Source organism: Stegodyphus dumicola, chromosome 5 (assembly GCF_044657685.1).
Source record: "Stegodyphus dumicola isolate Sdum_Otavi_A_Nest chromosome 5, ASM4465768v1".
NCBI classification, from domain to species: domain Eukaryota; kingdom Metazoa; phylum Arthropoda; class Arachnida; order Araneae; family Eresidae; genus Stegodyphus; species Stegodyphus dumicola.
Genome location: NC_140772.1, coordinates 52816418 through 52840610, shown reverse-complemented (window position 1 = coordinate 52840610; position 24193 = coordinate 52816418). Strand labels below are relative to the sequence as shown.

Sequence of the window (24193 nt, the reverse complement as noted above, 5' to 3'; positions counted from 1 at the left end):
TCAAAAATAATTCCAGTCATTTTTGGGGTATTAGATTGTAAATTAAAAGTTATGTTTAATGTATCCCTAAAACTATTGAAGTACTGACAAAAATTAGTGGTAGAGAAAAGTGGTACAAGGCACTTCGATTCCATCTCTTAAAGTGTTTTCAGAGTCATTGCTCATTTTTCTTAAATTAAATAACACAATCCTTTACACTCATAAGAGAAATAAACAATAGGATTCAATAATCCATGACTGCTTAACTTGCAAATGCCTGTACTCTGTGATTATTTTCTGATGTAACTAAATGAAATGTTCATTTTTAGAAAATTTAGCATGGTAAATTCAATGGCAATTATTTATTAAACAAATAAACCCTTTAACAAAAGTACATTACAGTAACTGCCAACTTACATAAAATGCGACTTCCATAAATTCCCAATTATGTATGCACACAAAAATCATAACATTCTAACTGAAACTTACCAATTCAAAATAGGGTCTCTGTAAATAATTTTTCCTTTCTTGATCCATATTTTTGGCATTTAAACAATATTCAAACAGTTAATTTATAAAATACTATGTAATTATTGCACTTTCTTATGAATTTACACTTATGCAACTTCCATATTCAAGTTATGTAAAGGTTTTACAGTAGGGATTGATCACTACTGGACCACACAGAAAATTTTCTAATCTCTGTGTGGTCTGCCACATACTCGGGTCACCACTGGAGGGGGGGGGGGGTCACTACTGTGGGTAACTGCTCTGTTGAGTGGCAGCAGGTAGCGCATCTGACTCCTTATTATGATTGGTATACTGTGAGGTTGGGTAATTCTTACTGCATTTTAAACTCAAAACATATTTACTACAATTATGAAAAGCTCTTTACAAATATATATATAATTTATGGATAGTATCGACAGTTATTGAAATAGCGTGAGGAGCCTGCTAACGAAGGTCTCTCTAAATGAGAGCTCAATAACATTCTAGGTCTCCCTGTTTAACAGTTCAGGGGCCTTCTGTGGAAAAAATTCCAATGGAAAAAATCCAATTTGTTCCAATGGAAAAAATCTTTAGACTGATTTTGCCAAGCCTCTTTAATTTTTCTGTTGTATTTCACATCCTCTGATTCGTTATAGCTGGAATGATATCAAGGAAAAACAAAATCATTGGTTCATCAGCCCTAATAAAATCGAGAGGTTTTGACGACAGCCATGGTGCAGAAGGCTAACATTTCTTGACACTAGTCGTGAAGTTATGTCTCTTGCACTGTCAACTGGAGAGAATTACTACATCTGCAGTGTCAGACTGTGTTGTCTGGCACATCATAAAAGCTTGGAAACAATCACTTGCGGGGACAGCACATATGATTTTCTCACCTCTGTGTGGTCTACCACAATGGAAAGCATTATTTACATAACTCGAGTTACAGTAGATTTATATCATACTTTGATTGAAGGAATTCATTCACTTAATTATATAATTTATTTTGCATATTATGTACACACATTAGTACTCTCTATTTATAGTAAATATGGATTTTGAATCCCTGCAAACTTTTTGTTTCAGATAAATAATTACTTTCAGGTGCATATTTCACTGTCTTTCAAAATTAATTTTGAGCTCAGGTTGTTAACATGTGTAAATGATGTATTCATCTATAGCTTTCAGACATCAGTCCCACTAGGTATTTAGTTTGTTTGTATACTGTGCAATGAATAAGTCTATTTCATATATATGCAAAATGAATGAAATTAAAAGAAATGCATGCAAAATGAGTGAAATTTGGAAAGGAAAAAGGCTGCAAGCAGGAAAATGTGCATGAATGTATTATTTATATGTATGTGTATGATGAATCTACTTAAAATGATTAGTACCCTGTACTTAAACTAAAAACAATTTTGTAGTATAATTCATGAATGGAATAACAGTCTGATAATTTATCTAAAAACATAAAAGTTTTATTTTAAACTTTACCAAACACAAAAATTTTATTATAAAAATATCGTGTAATATTATATTTTTGCAACAGAAAATAATTTGAACAACTGGTATCATTCAAGTAAAATTTTGGCTTGCAATAAAATACTTATCTTAATTTATTCTATTGATTAATAAAAATTTAGAATCCATTTTATAATAAGACACTGAATATTAATATAACACAAACCTGTGAGAATAGTAAAAGCCAGCTTCTTCCATCAGCACACAAAATATAAGCTCAAATAATACCCACTGAAATGTAGGCAAGGTTTTTTCAGAATTATATCCTCTCCATACCATTAGATAGTATGCAAATATACCAAAGGGAATTCCTATCAGGATTTGGTTAATTAGCACCTGATGAACAACTCTCAAAACTTGGTTAAGGGAGACCTGCAGAAAGAGAAGTAGAAATTATTGACATAAGTGAATTGAAACTGATCTAAGTAACATATTTAGTGGCAGTAAAAAATTCTTCAACAACTTACCATATCAAGCAATTCAGAACACTTAAAACATGACGAACCATTTAACTGATGATGATAGATATATAATACTATATCAAATAAAAAGAAAATTTAACTATCTGCATTACAGCCAGGTCATTAAAAAAATTTCCCGATCTATGAATCTCTAGTGGCCTATACGCTCAACAAATTGAAATGAAATTTTAGATATTGTTATTTCAAGATATGTGCTTAACATTGTGATAATTTAAAAGAATTTATTTTTCACAGTTGTGGTTGCAGTGAATATTCCGGAATTTTTGATGGCAACACCGTTTTCCCTGTACAAATAGATCAGCACAATGAAAAACTATAAATGGTGCTAGAATGATACGCATATGATGAAAAACACCGGTTTAAAACATTTGTAAAGAAGAGCATTGTAAAGGACCAATCATAACACAAGAGAAAATGACATTTTCATTGTAAAGAACACATTTTCATTCCTCTATTTCAAATTTTTTTTAAAAAAATCATTTGTTGTTTATTAAATTCTTCAAACACTGTTAAGAGCATTGGATTTGAATAATCACAAGTTTTTAATGTATGCCTCATCTATTTTTTGCTTTTTTTCTAAATTCATTTTGTAATTTCAGTACAACTGTCACAAAACAATACAACTTAACAGTAATTATGGATTAGGGTGACGTAACTTCACACTCCTAACATCTGCACTTTCATCTGATGTAATCCAAATGAATCTCAATGAGACAAATTTTTTGCTTTCATGAATAAGAAGATAAATTAACTTTTACTGCTATATTTTTTCTTGAATTTTGAAAAATTAATTAAAATGTGGGACCTGCCTTCTGCAAAACACCAAGCAGAAGATAATTTTCAAAGTTCTATGATCCTACTGTACTATGTATTAATGAACACAATGGTTAGCTGAATGACTGGCAAAACAGTAATAGATTGGACCAATTACCTGCAGGAAATTTGTGTTCATAGTGTTTTAAATAGAACTTCAGGTAAAATCAGACGACTTAACAAAATCGTTGAAATAAACAAAAGCCGTTTTACAAAGCACAAAAATGAAGCAGGTTGAATATTGATTGTATATCAAATAAAGTGGCAAGAGTTCTTTCAGAATATTGCAGAAATGCAATATAGCAGGATCTTTGCCAGCTTTCACAGTCGACAGGATAATATATAAATACCATAATTTCTTCCACTTTTATACTGAGAAAATCCTTGAGAAGAGAAGAAATGCATTTACTTATATATATATATATATATATATAAACAAATAAAATAAAAAAAAAAAAAAAAAAAAAAAAAAACCCTACGGATGCACTAAGCAATGTGTAGTCACTAAGTTTATTTCAGAGCAGGAAATATACAAATGCAGTAACGTATCTGACTCCAATCTAAAAATTTATTTTTACCCTATGTTTTGTAGTAGAGACAAAATATCAATTATAGTAATAAAATAATGTAATTTTTAACAAAAGTGAGTTTAGTTTTCATTATTTTTTAATTTTCAGCACTTTTTTATTCCAGAATTGGTTTTATTTTAAAGAATCTCATTGTATAGTTGAAAGAAACCAGTCCAGGGAATGAGCGGTTTGGTAGAGTGGGTTCTAGCAATTACACTCCTTGTTCAATTCTTTCTGCTTTTCTTCCATCTTTGCACAACACTCTTGATCCATGCCTGTTCCAAACAAATTCATCAACATCACTGCTAGTGAGTGGTGAATCGTTAAAAAGAACTGATTCACTTCAGTGAGAGAATGGTTCCGATCTGATCCCTTAAAGAAGGTTTTGTCCATCTTTAGTTTCCAGTTACAACACAAAGGCAAGCAGTAATGAAGAAGCAAATGCCTTACAAATGTACTACTGCATTAGATATAAAACAACATTAAATACATGTAGTAATGGATTAAATATTTGTTTATAAAATTCTTTACAAATATCTACACATCAAGATAATTCAGATCAAATTAAATTTTTAACCCTCTATCCAGTATATTCTAGGCATATATGGCCTAGAATATTTTTATGACATCTTTAAGAAAGGATATATGCATGCATGTTGAAATATGTGAAAAAAATTAAGGCAATATATTAAAAATACATATACCCAGGTATAAAGTACCAGGGGCAATTTGGCATTAAAATCAAGACAATATCTCTTTCTTGTGGCAATTTTGGAAAATGTGGGCTTTCTCAGCAAAATCCAGTGCTGGTCAAAGGGTTAACCCTCTCGCTGCATACTTTTTTTTTTTTTTATCAAAATAGGTTCAAAAATTGTGTATTTTTTTATTACAGATTTCAAACCTACATATATTTTAGAGTTAAAATATGCAAAAATTTATTGTAAAAGTGTTTTTTTTTTTTTTTTTTTTTTCAATATAGAATTAGATTATAGAAAAAGGTTGTCAGAATACTTAAATTGAAGAATAATGATATAAAAGGAAAATTCTTTAAATTAATATTGCCTAAATTTTGATTACTTTTTAAAATACAAAGATAAAACATGTATACTAATGAAAATATTTGCATAATGTAATATTTTGCATATCAATTTTGCACTACTGTCGAACGTTTTCAATAGAAATTGAATTTTCAGATTTATCACTATCTTCAGAGGAATCCGAGAAATTCTCATCAGTTTCGCTATAACTACCTTCAATGTACCTGAAATCAGAGTCAGAACTACTAACAGTGTTGGAAATATCATCAGGAATCACTCATGAAATGCTTCCTGCTAGACATCTCTGAACTCTGAAAAGCATGCGCAAAATGCTATACAGTCAAAAGTCGTTAATTCGGACACCCATAATCCGAAATGATCTATAATCCGGACCTCAAAGCTAAAAACTTTCTGCGCATGCGCCGCGTTGACACAAACTTGAACTTTCGATTATGTCAAATAGAATTTCCAATGCTGGAGCTCTCAAGGGATCTACAAAATGAAAGTATGTTTCGATGTCCGTCAAACAAAAAGTGGAATTGCTGCAAAAAATGGATAAAGACATGAAGGAGGTGACAGAGAGGTTAGTGAAAACGAAAAAAATTTCAATTGACAAGTTAGTCGGCATTCTCGGCACAGCAATTACAGAACTTGAACGGCGGAACTTTGTAACTGAACAAGAAATTATGTCTGTTTATAGAATTAAAGAGAAAGTATTATCACATAAAACGAAGCAACTTAAACAACTTACATTGAAAGAAATGCTTAATAAAGTAAACAAATAAATATTAAGCTTTTTTTTTGTAAATTTTGATACCCTTTAGATTATAATTGTTCTTTATTTCATAAATTACAGTTTCAAATTTTTAATTTTAGAATTTCTGCATGCCATCTTACAAGATTTAAATTGATGATCTATAATCCGGAAAAATCAATAATCCGGAATCGCCGAAGTCCCGACGAGTCTGGATTAACGACTTTTTACTGTATTACGTATTTTTGTATATTTGGCAGAAATGTGGACTTCTAACAGCATCTGTTAGTCAACATCTCAATAAACAATTAAACATCACAGAAAAGCCGACAGGAAATCTTGAACGAGGAAAGAACGTGTTGCATAGTTAAATAAACGACAAAAATTCATCCACGTGGAAATCGCGGGTGCAAAAATTTTGCTACTTTTACGTTGCCCGCGGAAATCACGGGATGCGCAGCGAGAGGGTTAATAAGAAACATTATGCTGAAAAATACTAAGTAGTAGAGAATGAAATTTGCACAGTTTTAAATTTCATTAATTCAAGAAATTTCATTTATTGTTGTGAAACATTTTTCTTAGTAAAGGAAAAATATTGAAAATTTGGAGTTGTAATGAAAAACTGGGAGAGGTGACTACTGTGCCAATTATGTGATAGTGAAACAGTACATCATAATACTCATCTGGAATTACCTCAAGCAAAGATTACAGAGGTTAGGAATAAAGAGTCAAATATTGGAAATTTTAAATTACCAAAAAATAAAATAAAAATAATACTTTTTCAATTATTTAACTTATATATAATTTTTGTGATCAAAGAATATTTGTAAATAGTTTTGAACTCATATGTATGCTGCTCCCAAACTTCAACAGTCCCAACTTTATCTCCATATAAAAATAAATATTCTTGACTTCCACATAAAATTTCTTTTATCCTATGCCAGATCTAGGCATGACCAACATTAGTCAGTGACAGACAGCCCAATACATTTTAGAAACATTAAAAAATTACAATAATTTTTGACAGTGTTAGCTGCTGCCATCTCATTAGATCCAGAACAAGTGTCCAAATAGTCACCACACATGTCATCAACATGACATAATGGGCAAGATGGAGAATCTGCCAAAGCAAATCTGTGTAGGTGTTTCATGAGGCAGTCATGTCCAATTTTTAATCTAAAGTAACTTTTAATTTTGTCTGATCATAATGTTTAATTCTCTCATACAAAAGTATTACAATTACATTTACTATTTATGTATATTCTTCTTGACCATTTTTGATAAATAAAAACTAACCCTAAACAGTGTGATTCAGTGCCAGTTCCAGATAAACTCATAACACACTAACACACCTTAGTTTCATGTAATCTGAATGAATCCTTCACAAGCCAATTTTGTTTCTGTAAAGAAAATGGAAGTCAACTGCTATGTCTTTGTCGCAGGTATCGGTAGGTCACACGGAATGGGATTCTCCATTAGGAAACCTCAATCTTCCCCTTCACACAGTCCCCAATCCTCTCTTGAAGATGAGCTGCACATCTGGTTCCAATGATTCTCTTAGCACTTTGATAGCAAACAGGATGATGGGGTTCAGGAAGGGCAGATCCAGCCTTGCCAGAGTATCAGCAAATGCATTAACTGTGATTCCACAATGTCTTGGGATCCACAGCAGAGTTACAATGTGCACATAACATAAAAATATAGTGTATTTCTATACATATTTCAAAATACACTTACTGGATATGAAACATTATCTTGAATCTTATAACGAAGTGCAAATGCTGGTTTTCCAGTCAAGTCAATTACAGTGTAACACAATCCAACACACCAGTACACAAAGAAAGTCACTAAAAATGTACCTGTATTAACAAAAGCAAATATTTTTATATCTTTGCTCTATAACTTGAAAATAAAAAATAACTAACAGACATTTTACAATCTTAGGAATACAAACATTGCATTTTATATAACTGAGGCACTATTTCTCATCATTCTGATTATTACTTTCACATAAAGACAGAAATTGAAAATGGTATTTTAAATTTCTATTTGTCAAAAACATAACTACTGCATAAATAGTCTATTACACTAATTAATTCAATGGGATTCAGAAAAAGTTTTGTAGGTATTTTTAATTCTATGTTATTACATAGTTATCAGTCTAATAGAGATCATTAGAAAAATACCTAATTTACAGAAAATGAAGATAAAACATGACACATTTGATTTCTCATATGCGATTATGAAATAGCATTTCATTCTCAAATCAACAAAAGAAGAAACACATATATCTCATTACTTCTAGCTGCAATAAAGCCTTCATTTAATTCATTCTGCATAGACCAAACAACTGACTAGATAATAAAAAACTCAAGAGGGAAAAATGACAGTGACTTAAGTTTTTAATTAAAAATGGGTTTAAATATATGTTTCTTCCAACAGATCATTTTACATCTTTGTTAGCAGTACATTGTTTCCAGGAGAACAGACTAATTAAGACACAATAACACGTGGAACAAATACTAATCCAGAAGTCAAACAACAAAAATCAGCGTTATATTTTCAAAATTTTCACAGGACTAGTTTCGGTGAGGTTCCTTCACAAGCCAATTTTGTTTTTGTAAAGAAAAATGGAAGCCAACTGCTATGTCTTTGTATCCCCCCTTTACATTTTGAAAATATAATCAGAATTTAGAACATGTATTCTGCAGAACAGCATGCACTGGAGTATTTTCAAAGTTACAGAATCTTGACATCAAGATAGTGTGTATTAATGAGCACAATATGGGAATTTATTTGAAAGCAAATAAAAAATGGTACTACAACATGATAAACTGTAATAAAAATGTAGCTTTTTTTAGAACTCTAAAATTACATTCTATATCTGTAACTTGTATTTCTCCATTAGCTAACTAAATAAAGCCAGATTGATTCAGCCTGATTACTAGCATAAGTTTGGCAATATCAACAGGAAAGTACTTTATGTTTCTTCCTCTCATAGGCATTATTCATGAATAAAAATGTGATGATAATTTCAATGATCAATTACAAATTCCTCATGCTTTTGTATATATTTTACATGCCTAGATAAAAATTTAATATGGCTACAAGACAATACTGTAACAACCGAAGACTGGAATTTGCATAAAAAAGAATTAAGAATCAAGTTTTTCATCTATACTGAAAACTCAGATTGCAAATTCCTCTAATTACAAACAATTTGGTTTCTGACGAAATTATCTGAACAAAATATGCCTTGCATGATAAACAGCGTCCAGAGTTACGAACATTCAAGTAGGCAACAAATCCTTTTCAGAGGTGCTTTAAGGTAACCTGTGGCACAGAACTAATACTCAGGGACTTTTGGAAATATCACCTTACTATTTTCCATTGCCTAGCTCTCATTAACCCTCTGAGCGCCACAGGATTTTAGATCTGTCATAAAGACCAGTATTTAAACAGCATTTATTAATTGAATTTGTAAATTACTTATTTTAGTCTGTATTTTCATGAATGTATATTCATTAAGATGATATTTACATTATTAAAGAAAGTAAGAAAGCAAAATACTTAAATTATAAGCTAATATATGCCAAGTAGCAAAACTTCTGATGACTGGACAAGGCCGGTCATAACACTCAGAAAGTTAATACAGCCTGGCAGCAAGGGATTGACAGGACCATTAACTACAGTGTGCTTCTTTAGAACAGGCACTTCAACGACATTTTTTCCTTTCTAAATAATGACACATTAACAAAGGCAATGACTGCTATGTCAAAACGTCAACTCTCCAAGTTGCTAGTATACCCTAATTGCATCTGTGCAATAATGACAGCACACATTATGAATATACATGAGAGGAAAAATTTCAAATTCATTGTTGACTTTAAACAGCCTTCGTAAACTCGCTTGTGATTCATTTTTCCCAAGCTTATGTGCAAAAGGCAATAGCCATTTTAAAGCACTAAATGGCAGCACACTAAGAACTCTACAAAAGCAATCAATCAAGAAAACTGGAAGAAAAAAAAAAAAAGAAAGAAAATAAAGCTTTAAAAATAAAGCTTTTAATTTTTTCGAGAAATCCTCTTTTTATATGCTGTTCTTTTCCCCATCTAAACAGTGATCTGTTTTTACTTAAAATCAGAGAACTGCACAAGCTTGGCATCATACAACATCGACAGTGCACACCGCCAGAAACAGACATGTGCTGCCTGGGTTGCCACATAAATATATTTCGTTGACATCATAAGTTGCCATGCAACTATTAGGCAAAGATCACACATACATTTTCGTGACACAACAAACTTCTTTGGAACTTTTCAGTAGGAATACGAGTGATCAGTAAAAGATTTGGAACTAACTGAAGGAAATTATGGTCATATTGTGTTGCACGCACAGATTCTGAAAGCTCATTTTGAATACTTTTACTGTTTATGGTACAGGGTCATTAGACTCAGGTTTGGAAGTTAACAATGAACACATCTGGTGGAGTTACTAGAGGACCATAAAAATTACCTTAAAAAGACATAACTCCAAAGGGCTTCGGAAACAGCAACAAACAGCGACTGTGAAGGAAATGTCTTAAGAGGAAAGGAAAGGAAGAAAATATTATTTTAGTTCTCTGACCTGCAAAATATTTCAAAATGGGGCAAGACACAAAGTTTTTACATTTCATAAATAAACCAGTAGCAATATAGCATAAGCTTTTTCAATGATAATGCCATATCTCATTCTACAGACATATTAAAATATGAACAGCAAAAAATCATGTAGGACAAATTTTGAGTGAAATGGAGAGCCAGCAAATCCCAACCAGTGATCAAGAGTTACTATGAGACAAAGAAAGATGAAAGATGCTCCAGGAAGCCAATTACCTTATGTTTTTATGGATAGGAACACCTCATTCAAACAGTGACATATCTTACTTTTGTCTTCATGATCCTTTTATCCTTACTGCCATTCACTCCCCTTTGTATAATTATAACAAAATAAAATAAAATTTTCATCTATTTTATCCATTTAATTTTATGTTTGTCTTTTTTTTTTCTTAGATTTTTAATTATTTCCATTAGTTTTGTGCTATGAATTTGTGCACTAAGTATTGTAAAGTTTAAATAAGCAATCATTTGTAGTCCAAGAACAGATTATCCCATTTTACATTAACTCCCATGCGGAAAATAGTTAGGTTGAAATTTTCAGACGAAAAAAAAGGCTTTAGAAATGAAATAAATTTGTGAGCCAAAGTTTCACTGAACTTCTTTCAAACTCAAAATTTAATTTTTACTTCAAGCCATAACACAAAATACTTTAAGATACATTTTTATGCATGTCCAATTTATATATCAATTTCCTTACCTATATTTAATTTAAAATTACACAATTACAAAGACAGTATATGACACGTGGCTTACAATATATAAATGCTAATCATTCTCGAAATTTTGCTTTATATGACAGGAACTTTTAACCAAATAATTCCTTCAAGTGATAAAATTATTTAGTTAACAGGACAAGAGCAAAATAAATAGAACTGAAAAGTATAGTAAACCATACTAGAACACTGACAGAAAAACAGTGAAAAGATACTTGCTTACTTCTGAATTAGGAAATCTGCATAATATAATTAAATAAGATGATATAATATAAGTGTACACTGATATTGGCTAAAAGTTGTCTTGAAATTTGGCATCTTTTTGGCTCAGTGTGGTTGATTTTCACTCCTTGTATTTTCCTATTCAATTTGCTTCCATAATTTATGAAATGCTTCACAGTTAATTGTTCTAATATTCTGAGTTTTCAAGATCAGTGGCTAACTAATGTTTTATTTCAGTTGTCATAAGATCAAAAGATTAAATAAAAATCATGTAATTACAAATTTTTGTTATAAATTTATCCAGATCAGTTAAAACATGATATCTTTGATTTCCACACCACTCTCAGCTCTCCACTTTTCCCCTTATCTCTTATTTTCAGAAACATAACTCAACTGTGAATTTTTTGTTATTTAATATTTTGAAGCTTCCTCTTGGTACCATGATGGATCTTTCCAAATATGCAAATATTCTTTTGAATAAAAATGATTACATCAGCATGCATATTAAAACTATTTTGAAGTTACAAGACTTTTAGTGCAAATTAACATTTTCATTACTTGAATTTAAAAAAAAATTCCATGATATTTCACATTATTCATGTTTACTCTCAAATCAATATTAAACTACTCTCATCTGTGCTGCAATTCAAATAAATTATTATGTAATCAGAAAGCAGAGAAAGACCGGTATCTACATTTGTGCATTTTAAATTTACTTATCATTTTTTATCATCTTTGTTAATACAGTCAAAAGTCGTTAATCCAGACTCGTCGGGACTTCAGCGATTCCGGATTATCGATTTTTCTGGATTATAGATCATCACTTTAAATCTCGTAAGATGGCATGCAAAAATTCTAAAATTAAAAATATGAAACCGCAATTTATGAAATAAAGAACAATTATGATCTAAAGGGTATCAAAATTTACCAAAAAAAAAAAAAAGCTTAATATTTATTTATTTACATTATTAAACATTTCTTTCAATGTAAGTTGTTTCAGTTGCTTCGTTTTATGTGATAATACTTTCTCTTTAATTCTATAAACAGACATAATTTCTTGTTCAGTTACAAAGTTCCGCTGTTCAAGTCCCGTTAATTGCTGTGCCGAGAATACCGACTAACTTGTCAATCGAAATTTTTTCGTTTTCACTAACCTCTTTGTCACATTCTTCATGTCTTTATCCATTTTTTGCAGCAATTCCACTTTTTGTTTGTTGGACATCGAAACATACTTTCGTTTTGTACGATCCTTTGGGAGCTCCAGAATCGGAAATTCTGTTTGACATAATCAAAAGTTCAAGTTTACTTTTATAGTACTGCCCTTACAGTCTGCAAAAAATAATAAGCCGGATCCAGTTCAAAAATTAAGGAACAACGCAATCATCAACATTAACTGAAATAGATAATTAGATAATTTTAGCTTATACCGTCCATTATACATAAAACGCGCACGCAAAAACGTACTCTGCACATGCGCACACGCATATGCGCAGTCGTAAAAAGTCTTATGCACACGCGTAAACGCCTATGCACATGTGTCAATGAAGCGCATGCCCAGAAAGTTTTTAGCTTTGAGGTCCGGATTATAGGTGTCTGAATTAACGACTTTTGACTGTATACTTTTTATTTAATTTTCTCGTATGATAACAAGCTGTTACTGAAATTTCAAATATGCTTACAAGTTAATTTTTTCTTTGTTATATAAAATTTTTAACTTGATTATAAGTTATGGATGCTACTGTAAACTAGTTCTCTACCACTCAAATATCATTACAAGAGATTCTATTAAATAATGTATTAGCATCTATTATATAGACACTGAATAGTAGATTCTTGCATATGCTGTTACAGAACATATAGCTATAATAAGATGTTGGACGATTAGCATTAACGTAACCACAGTCAAATGGCCATCAGATTAAAGCCCACAAGATGGCATACACTTAATCAGAATGTACCAGCTAAATATGATAAAAATGAAAAAGCTCTTATTTTTTCAGATATGTAATTAAATCATATTTCATCACTAAGTAAACACCTTAATAACACATCCCAATAACAGAAGAGTACAATTTATTTTTATATTCAAGCACTGTTTTTATAATTTCTTTAACTTTTATCTGCTTACAGTTAAGTTCTCATAACTATATTTTGTTTTAAAGCAAACATTTTAACACACAGCAGCACTTATTTTAATTATATGCAATTATTAACTTCAAGACCATTTTTGCCCTACGACTTCTGGTGCTAATATTTCTGAAATTATTCTCTTAAAGTTTCATTTACAGTTATCCATTCTGAGACTCAAATGGTAGTACCTTCCTGGTGATAGACTGAGCTAATTTAACACATCATCACAATGGCATCAGTGTCACTGAGAGTGGATGTAGGTTTACATATATGTTTCACTGCAGGAGTATGCAAATAATAAAACTTTCATACTTATTAAATATAAAAACATTAAAAAGATGTAAAAATATTTCAATTTTTATAAAGTTAAAGAAGACAGTTCCTGATTATAATGCAGTACTTACCCCAAACACCCATGACATATTTATCTGAACCAAATAAATGACATATTTTATTCCACTGGCTTTGCCAAAAATCACCTGAAGCACCCCAAAAGTGTTGAAGATGCCTGAATAATAAAACAGAAAGTCGGCATTAATGTGCAATACAATTTGTATTGGGAAATACAAATATAATTTAAAATAGCCTTTCAATATTAATTAATATCTGTCAATACACCATTAACAATATACTGGCATATTTTAGCAATGAGATATACTTTTGACATCAATAGACCGATTAAATAGGTTTTTGTTTTAGGCATGTACTGTTTGGCAATCGCATTCAAATTGCATTAAGTGGATTTTTATTCTCTATACCTTGTCACAGTCTAAATATGAACTCTTCTGATTAAAAATATTAGTGACTTCTCATAAATCAGTTACTAGTTCTTATTGTAACAATTTATCAGCAGTTGTCAGCATTTCCATTACATGTTTTCTGTCACATAGTTTCACTGCATGACAACTGGAGACCTCGTAATTTTTTATATTAAAAAAAAAAAAAAAATGCCCCATGTCTGAAAATAGTGGATTGTTTCTGCTTCATTTAATGGCTGACACATTATGCAAAATACATTAAAAATTAATGAAAGACAAAGAAAAAAAAATTATCTCCAGAGCATTTTATAGGAAAAGAGTTAGCGAGAAATGATGCAGTGAAGAAAGATATGCACTTACTTTAACTTGTTTAAAATAAACAATGAAATTTAAAAAAAAAAAAAAAAAAAAGCCATTTCCTCCTTGCCTTAGCCGCCCCCTCCCCAAAAAATAACTACAGAGAAACAGAGGCAGAGAAAGAGAATTTAGATTTCAGTACAGCTTCTACGGTTGCTGCAATGCTAATAGAATTGTGGGTGGTAATATTAGTGGTATATCAGCAGATGCTAGTTTATACTCAAGTACTTTAAAATTTTATAACATTTATGACACACTGATATATAAAAGTTATGCATTTAAAATGACTGCATTTAAATACAGATTACATAAAACAGAAAAACTCACCAAGTTAAAGTATTACTAAAAGCTACAAAAATTATGAGGGCTGAGCTCAAGATAAAGAGGGCACTCTTTATGGATGAAATAAGTTTAGCCCTTGGATTTTGAACTTCTTCAACTGGTGGAGGAGGAGCACAGCAATCTGGATCATTCAAAGCCATTTTTTTTTCCTTTTTACAGTCTTAATTCTAGAAAATATAACAGCAGATTAGAACATTTACATACCTCTAAGAAGAATGTATTATGGCAAAGATTCTAAGTTGAGCCTAATGGAAAAATAGTGGATTTTTAGCCAAAAATTCTCCCATGATAGGAGTTTAAAGAACTTCCCACTTAAGATCCCTGAATGCTAGATTTCTTTAGTTTGGTTCACATCTGGCGATAACTAGCTAAACTTGGCGTATTAATGAACACCACTTTTTTCTTCAATAGAGCAATCAAATAACAGTGAAATACAGTTCATATGAATTTGATCATGTTTAAAATTAATTATAATTTAAAATTAAAGATACAAGTTAGTTTTTCGACACTCTTTCAAGCACGAAATTAATCAACAATTGCAAAATAAAAATTCATATGGATTCGAGATTGATTAGTTTGTTTGAGTTAAATTACCGTTTTGCTAATTGATTAGTTTGTTTGAGTTAAATTACCGTTTTGCTAAACAGTTTTACAGCTAGTCATGAAAACAATGCTACACAACTAATTTTAAAAATAGTAAACGGAATTAAAAAAGTGCTATAATATTTATAATAACAAAAATATTTTTTAATTCGAGTTAAGGAGTTTGCTGTGTTTTGAAAAGTAAAACAGCAGAATTCTTTTTACTCTCAATACATACAAAGAATAAAAATAAGGGGACAATGGCAGCATAAATTTCAAATTACTCACTGAAAATGCGTTTCAAATGCTTGTATGGGAATAAGGATTTTGAAGCAGGAGACGTGAAACATGTGCAATGCCCTTACTGGGACTCAAAGCCTGGACATCTTGAAGGTGCATCGAGTAGGCCACAAAGGCATGCATAAAGGAGGGAGAAAATACCTTACGGTTTTGCATAAAAATCTATTGCTTAATTTTTCACATAGAACTACATAATGATCAAAATACAGAGGGTTAGCCCCACCTAACCCTAAATCACAAAAAATTCGATTATCAAATACAGTTTCTTTGGTCACTGCTATCTGGAACTCTATATATATCCATGATGTAATTCAATATTGATACATTGGTAGAGTGTATTTCCAACATATATGCCTTTCAATAGTTAAAGTCTATTTTTAAAACAAATTCTCTAGAATCCAAAAACAAAATTTACCGTCTTCTGTTTATTACTTCGATAATTTAACGTGCTATATGCATTTTGAAATTACTATACACATAATACTGTTATCAAAACATTAAGTTACTGATACATTAAACAAGCATCTTAGTGTGAAGATATTTTCTTCAAATTTTAATTTTGAGTTTCATAAATAAAACTAATACTTATTACGAAGTGAGCCACATGCAGCTGTCCAGTTTGCCGGAGCAAATTTTGATGAATTATAAAATTTGCGACCCAACAGCAACAAATTATGATAAAAACTTATCAGTGCCTCACATTTTCAGTTCATTTGCTTAATAGCTTATGGCAAAGCACTACCTGCCTAAAGCAGTGATCGTCAAACCATCGATCAAGAGCTTCTAGTAGCTTGTGGGGATACTTTTAGTAGCTCATTTTCGATAGATTGTGTTAACCTTTTAACCTTTTAACTGTCATGCCCGAGATAATCTCGGCACTGGTGTTCGAAAATGTCACGCCCGAGTATTTCTCGGGGTAATTTTTTTTTTTTTTTTTTTTTTTTTGAGTGCATCGTATTGTCATACCCGAATATATATCGGGAGATGTTTATTTTGGCTACATTTGGTTTTTCCAATAAAAAAATTTGACAATTTGTGTACCCAAATCATCAAAATAACTTGACAGTTAAAGGGTTAATGCTTCGGTTGGCTAACCTTGATTCCTCCAATGAGCTAACACTGACAACAGAGGGTGTGCACGATAACAAATGCTTGTTTCTCCTGTGCAACTGCCATTGTCAGCCTCATATCATAGTTGCATGCATACACGTGAGGTTGTGCGCATTATGTTTTTCATGTGTCTATGAGACATTTGCTAACTTGGATAGTTTGATTTACGCACTGGAACTAAACTAGGTTTGTTCTAATGATGGTGTATTCAAGCAAAAAAAAACTTAGCACTTTCCTTCAGAATGGGAAACCGTTTACTTCTTTACCCAGTAAAGGATAAATGTGTGTGTTTACTGTACTATGGAAGTGTATTATGTCACTTCAAAATCATTCATGTATGGAATGAAAAGGATTTCCCACTGAATTCTGCTCTTAAAAAAGAAGAAAAAGTAACACAGCTAAAATCTAAGCTTAATGCTGATCAATAAACTTCTTTAAAACCATTAAATAAGAATAAAGGAGCAACTAAGGCATCATTACAAGATTCAAATATTACTGCACACAATAAGAAACCACAGGAAGATGGTGAAATAACCAAAACTGCATTTTTAGAAGCTGCAGATGCATTATGTGATAGTTTCAAAAATAAAACTGAGATAATGTCTGCTGTTAAATCTGAACAGCTTTCTGCAAATACAGTAATAAAAAGGTTATGAGTTCTGATGTTATTCACAACTTGAAACTGACTTTGATTGCTGCAGCTATTTCGCCTGCAACTCGAAGAATCGACTGGTATAGTTGATACAGCTCAGTCGACCATTTTTGCAAGAATGGTGTTTAATAATTTCAAAATAAGAGTATACCATTAATAGGACACTCTACAGGACAGAACATATTTTTAGCTGTTAAATATCTTATCAACTCTGAAAATATTCCTATAAATAAGTTGGTGGGCTTAGAAACTGATGGAGCTCTTGCAATGGAAGGCAGAGAGAAGGGATACATAACACCGCATTGTAAAGACAATAACTTTCCGAAATTTATCTTGCCATTGAGTAATACATCAATGCATGTCACTGTGTGCAAAGATTTAAATATGGTGCAATGAAAACAGTCATAAAAATATTAAACAAGTTAGAGTACATCCATTTCAGAGCACTGACTGATGAACTAGACTGCAGTATGGTGATCTAGTGCTTCATACGGAAGTTCATTGATTGAGTGAAGGCAGAGTTTCAGAGCATTTTCAAGGGTTGCTCCCAGCCTTAGTACAATTTTTGAAAGAATGGTGTTTAATAATTTCAAAATAAGAGTATACCGTTAATAGGACACTCTACAGGACAGAACGTATTTTTAGCTGTTAAATATCTTATCAACTCTGAAAATATCCTTTCGTGAACTAGAAAATCCGGCTTAGCTACCAGAATTTTGCTTTTCTCACAGATTTCATCGAAATGTTAATAAACTTAATTTGCAGCTTCAAAGTAGGGATAGATACTGGCAGAACGATTTCAAGGGTAATCCTTTCGTGAACTAGAAAATCCAGCTTGGCTACCAGAATTTTGCTTTTCTTGCAGACATCATCGAAATGTTAATAAACTTAACTTGCAGCTTCAAAGTGGGGATAAAGATATTGGCGGAACAATTTCAGATGTTGCTTCATTCTCCAAAAAGCTCAATCTGTCGGATAAAAATATCATACAAAGTGGATGCAAACACTTCAAAAGAGAGGGTCTTCAACGCCTTCTTAAAACAATAAACAATATGTTGAAATTATTTCAGATTTGTGAAGTTTACAAATGCTTCTGAGATTTCAGAAGGATTTCAACTGTTGTACAATTTGTCAAATTGGATTTTTATGGAGACTGATGCTGAAAAGTTCTCTACTTGTGTCATGGAGCATGTTGATTTTCAAGAAATGCTGCAGTAGAGTTGGAAGTGACTGATTTTCAAAATAATTTATCTGTAAAATCACTTTCTTCAAGCTCTGAAAATATTTGGCCTCTTATTCCTAAAGACAAATACCTAATTTGGGTCCAAGTTTATCTCAAAGTGAAGGCAATGTTCAGCTCTGCATATCTGTGACAAATTTCTTTTTCCAGTATGAAATTTATTAAAAATAATACAGAAACAGACTCCCTTGATGAATACTTGATCAACTATATTCGAATGGCAACCACTACGTACTCTCCCAACACTAAAAAACTTGTTAATGGCAAAAAAAGAGTTCAATCCTTCTCATTAAGTTAGTAAGTCTGATAAAAGTGTCTTATTAAATTTGTTATTTATTACTAACTACACTTCAATTTCTTTCTTATGTACAACTCAATTTCAGTTTCTTTTTGTTATATGCAGTTTAATTAAAATTGTTTTAGTAACTTTAAAAATTTAAAAATGGTACAGGCTCAGAAACTTTTGAAGTTTGGTGACCACTGGCCTAAAGGGAGGATGCCTTAGTGGGGGACCTTTTAAGGGAAACCATTCACATTACACATAGAGCAAAGTAAGAAATTTCCTATGAAAACAGCTAATTTGAGAGCTTCACATTTTCTGCAATGATGAAAATTCTAATAACCTGAAATGCAATTTTGGAAACACTGCTCTTGCAAAAATGTGTCGAAAGGTAAGTTGATCTTATCCCTTAGAAACATATTTTTATTAACTTTACTACTCAGCTTTCTGAGTGGCTTCATGATTTTATTGGACTGCTTTGCATAATTAATTAAATGATTTTTTTTTTTTTTTTTTTTTTTTTTTTTTTCTTTTTTGGTATACTTACTTTTCATATATAATTTCCTTCTTCCAAGATAGATGAGTTCAAATCAAACTCCCAAAATTCACTTTTAGAATTTTTTTTTTCAACTATTTTCAGTGCCTTTAAAGCTTCAACTACTCATTGATGCTGATTGCAATTTCTGTGCCTAATGCTGAAATACCAAATATGAGACTGAACTAAACAGTCAGAATGCAGCCATTTGCTGTACATGTTATGCTTGTTCCTTTACTTTTAAAATAATAAGAAGTCACAACATATATCAGTGAATCAATTTTATATTTTCTGCTATGAAATTTAATTTAATTAAATAACCATAAATTAAAATGAAAGTACCATTTTTAAGAATAAAATCTGAAAGCTTCACCGTAGTTTTAACGTTTTTTTAAATAGTATATCAATCACATTTTTATTTTTTCCAGTTCAAGTTTATTTCAGTACTTAGTTCTTTAAACAATCAAGTCTAAATAAATTATATTGTATGCTGAGTAATTTCATTTAAAATTTGATCGAATGAACAAAATGTTAAGAAGTCTGCTCTGTGGAAGTTAGTGCTGTTAATTAGTACGCTAATTTTGGCAAACAGTCGTCAAATACAAGCCAATTAAACACATAAGAAAAAGCTTAAGTGGCCAAATTTGCAAGGTCTTGGCTTAGTGGGGAGTGTTTATTTACTTGCAACATACTTCGCTTCCCACTTCTTTGTAGCACCTTGGGTGATATGGTCTGGTTTAACAACGGTATGTTTTCTACAGATTTTACACAACATTTACATTGAACAACAGTTCAATGTACTTAACAAGCAACTGCAAAGCTTGGGGGGTTGGAAATGGCAGAAAGGATGTTTTGCAATATAAAAATATTTGAAAGAAAGCTACACGCTTTTGAAAGAGATCTTGCAAGGATGGAAAAAGAAGAAGTCAAAGAATTAATTGAAAAATGATAAATGAAGAATTTGATGATCACCAGATGACAGTGAAAGCTGTGATAATGAAGATCAAATGCTTGTAACTAACAATAATTTAAACGAATTGTTAAAAGGTAGTATCTGAAGAAGTATCTGATTTTGCAAAGGAGACTGACCAAATGAAGAAAGAGGAGGACACTTTATGAGAGATGATGAAAAACTATGTAATCCTTACTGTGAAGAGCTGTGTCAGTCATTGTCCCAAACAAAAGTTACTATATTATAAATAGTAATAATTGTATCACATATTAAGCAGTAATAAAAACAATTAATATTTTTTTCCATTTCCTTTCCCTTTCAACTATAACAATATTTATGATTTTAAAATTATGCATACTTTATTATTCTGCATTACATCCAATACATTTATAATGCCAGAAAGCTAATTTTGTGGAATGTGATTTTGACATATACGCATAACCCTCACATTCAGCATAAGCTTAGAGTGTGAGCAGCTAAATTTCAGATCCCTTCAAAGAGAATTTCTTTAAAACAGCCTTGAAATGATCCTCTAAAAAAAAAAAAAAAAAAAAAATTTATATTGTCCTGGCTTTATTCACGACAAATTAATTTCAAGGCATTAAAATAATAGCACTATTAGATAAAATGTAAGAATATTGGAAGGTTGCCACACATTCTGAAGGAAAAAAATTAGGAGTGCTCTATAATTACATTGTCTCATTTAGGGGTATGGAAAAGAAAAAGAGGGTTGATCTTTACATTATGGTAACTTGGCGATTTTTTGGCGAAAATTTGGCAACCAACTCTCCTACAGCAACCCTCTATTTTTTCCCCCGCCGCCATTTTGTCTTCACAAAGTAAAGACATGTTTCTTTTCTTTTTATCTACTGAACACTTCTTCCAAAAATCTACTAGCCGAATTACATTTATGCTAGAAATTTTATCAAACAAAACTGCTTAATCATGACAAATATTCACTGCAAAATTGGGAAAAAGTGCACAATACCATACTCCTTACGCGTTTTTCAAAATAACACGTACACATAAACCATGTACACGCCGACTTATTTTTACTTAAAAAAACATCCCAGAATTGCACAAAAATGGCATTGTGCACACTCTTCACTATATCCATGTACACTGCTTTTTTCTCATAAATTAGAAAAATTTCACGAAAATACATGACAATTTTCTCAATCTTTAAACCCGGTAAAAAGAACATATATGAAATTACCTGATCGCGAAAAAGTATTTACCCTTTCCAAATATGAACATTTCCACATATAAAATAAATAAGATATCCAAAAACTTTTACCTCTAAATCATCTATTATATTATAAATGTCACCAACGAATTCATACCGCAACCATTACAAATACTTAGTGTCAGATATTTAAATTATTTCCATGCACGTTTACTTCAACTAAAACGTATACCAAATTCCTACAAACATAAAATTCACAAAATAACTATCATTTCATTAAAATATAATTAAATTCAAAAACACTACTTAAAATATAAATGAGCACATACATTAAATTAATAAAAATTACCTTACAATCCTAATTACTTTAAACTAAATCATTGCTAATAACAATTTTCCCAATAATACCAAATTCCTTTCCACCTTACATTTAGAACAATGCATAAAAATAATATCCTCAAATAATTAAAAATACTAACTTACCTAATCTTCTTCAGAATCTTGATTACGTGGTGGATACACTTTTCTAATTCATTCAATAAAATTATTGAAAGATTTTTTCTGCGAATTTTTCCTCCATACTTCCTCCGCTAAATAAAAAGCAAACTTCTCTTTATCACAATGCCTAAATACCCATTTCGAATTCACTTTAGTTAGGGCCATGGGATCCAAAAATTAACCAACACTGTTTCACACAACACAGAATAAAGCTAAATACAAAATTTCCAGATTTTTTCCCGATTTCCCCCCTTTTCCGATTAAAGAACCGTAATTTGTCCATTAATATCACATGACATATCCCATGATCTCTCATTTCCCTCATGCAAAATCGGAACTGAGTACTGCTCACATTATTACCAAAGTCCCAGGTAGTAACCTTTATCGCCTCCAAAATGTCGCCAAACTACCAGTTACCATATTGTAAAGATCAACCAAAAAGAGGTTGAGAACTGCTGTCAGGAAGTATAAGTCATTAAAATGGTTCAACCTTTTTACAACTATACAACTTAGACTCTCATTAAAATTTCACAACTGTTGTAATTAATAAACATTAACATGTCTGCCAAATCTGGTAAGATTAAATTTTTTCTCATATTGAATTCTTCAAGGATTGCTAATTTTTACTTAATATTTTTATTTTTGAATTAAACGCCAACAAAACTATTACATATAAAGAATTCTTTCAATTAACATAATTTATTAATATGACAAAATTAATTATTTCATTTCATTCTTTCACAAGAGGCAGTAATATGACAGACAAATTACACCGTTTTTTAACCGAGTTTTCAAATATGATACAGAAAATTTCCCATTTAGATACTTTACCCATACCTGACGCACAATTTCTTATAAAATTAAAATTTTTTTTTACTGTTATAAAATTTAAAATATGTTTTAAAACTAATAGACAAAAACTAACACGATCACTTTACATGATCGTAATTTTAAAAAAGAACGTTATTAACTCAACGAATAAATCATTAAATGAGATACTTCATACATAGCACGAATTTTAATTCAAATTTTATTCTATAAGAATTACCAACATTTTATGCTCTAATAAAAATTAAATTAACAAAAGAGATTTAACTCTAACATATATTTTAAAAATACACAACATAGTTAACAACTGAACAGTACTCTTCGATATGATAAGTTTTGAGGCTGATGAACGCATTGTAGTTTTAACATTCATTAACATACTCAAACTCACTTACAAACGTGGAAAACTTTTAAATCGATGCTTCAAATTGAAGAAACTTATGAAAGCACCACATCGTGAATAAATATAAACTCATTATACTATATACTTCAAAAGTTTGCATATTTCTTAAATCTATACTGAAGTAAAAGGCATGCAATCAACTATTCCAGTGCGTCGTAAGAAATACAAATTACCTAAATGTAATCAATATCCAGAGTTAAATAATGATTTAATATGTATTTACATAATTATTAGGAGAGAAATTACAGGTATAAAATATTAACCAAAAACCACAGATCATACAGACGTTAATAGAAATCAAAATAATTCTATGTGTAGTAATACTCACGAGACCTGTCAAGACGTAGTAGACAATAACATAAACAATTACGAAAAAATAAACAAATAATGTTCGCGCTTTAAGCCGAGTTGAGTAAAATGTAGTCTGAACTCCTTATGCATCTGCAGTGTTATTAATAATGATAAAAAAAAATAAAAAACGCTCATAGACATATTTAAATATTTCCTTGTATGAAGTAAAGGAAGTAATGGAATCCCAAAAAAATTCGGATATCATATTTCAACGGAAAATCCACGCCTGTACACTGTGTTTGTGCATTCCCGGCGTATTTGGATACGGAGATCCAACAAGGGCAACTTATCTAGTTGGGCTTCGATCCAACCTCCATCGAAAAGTAACAAATCCGAGGGTGCCCTCAAGAAGTGGTGCTAAAATCATTTTGAGATACATAAATTTATGAAGCTGTTATAATCAGATAGCAGCGCATTTCAAATTCTTTGTAACATAAAAGAGCAGGCTCTCG

The 24193-nt window shown here is 31.0% G+C and overlaps 1 protein-coding gene across 3 annotated transcripts in view; it reads right to left on the bottom strand.

Moving 5' to 3' along the window:
• Positions 1–23809, bottom strand: part of LOC118201261 (fatty acid hydroxylase domain-containing protein 2) — a 40829-nt gene extending 17020 nt beyond the window's left edge. The window contains exons 1-5 of one of the 3 annotated variants that reach the window (XM_085816661.1): positions 23719–23809; positions 14810–14991; positions 13772–13875; positions 7382–7503; positions 2156–2361 (exon numbers count right to left, since the gene is read on the bottom strand). In XM_085816661.1, the coding sequence (XP_085672787.1) occupies positions 2156–2361; positions 7382–7503; positions 13772–13875; positions 14810–14964 (587 nt within the window). In that variant the 5' untranslated portion in view covers positions 14965–14991; positions 23719–23809. The other 2 variants (XM_085816662.1, XM_085816663.1) reach the window with 2 other exon arrangements.
• Between the last annotated feature and the right edge of the window lie 384 nt (positions 23810–24193).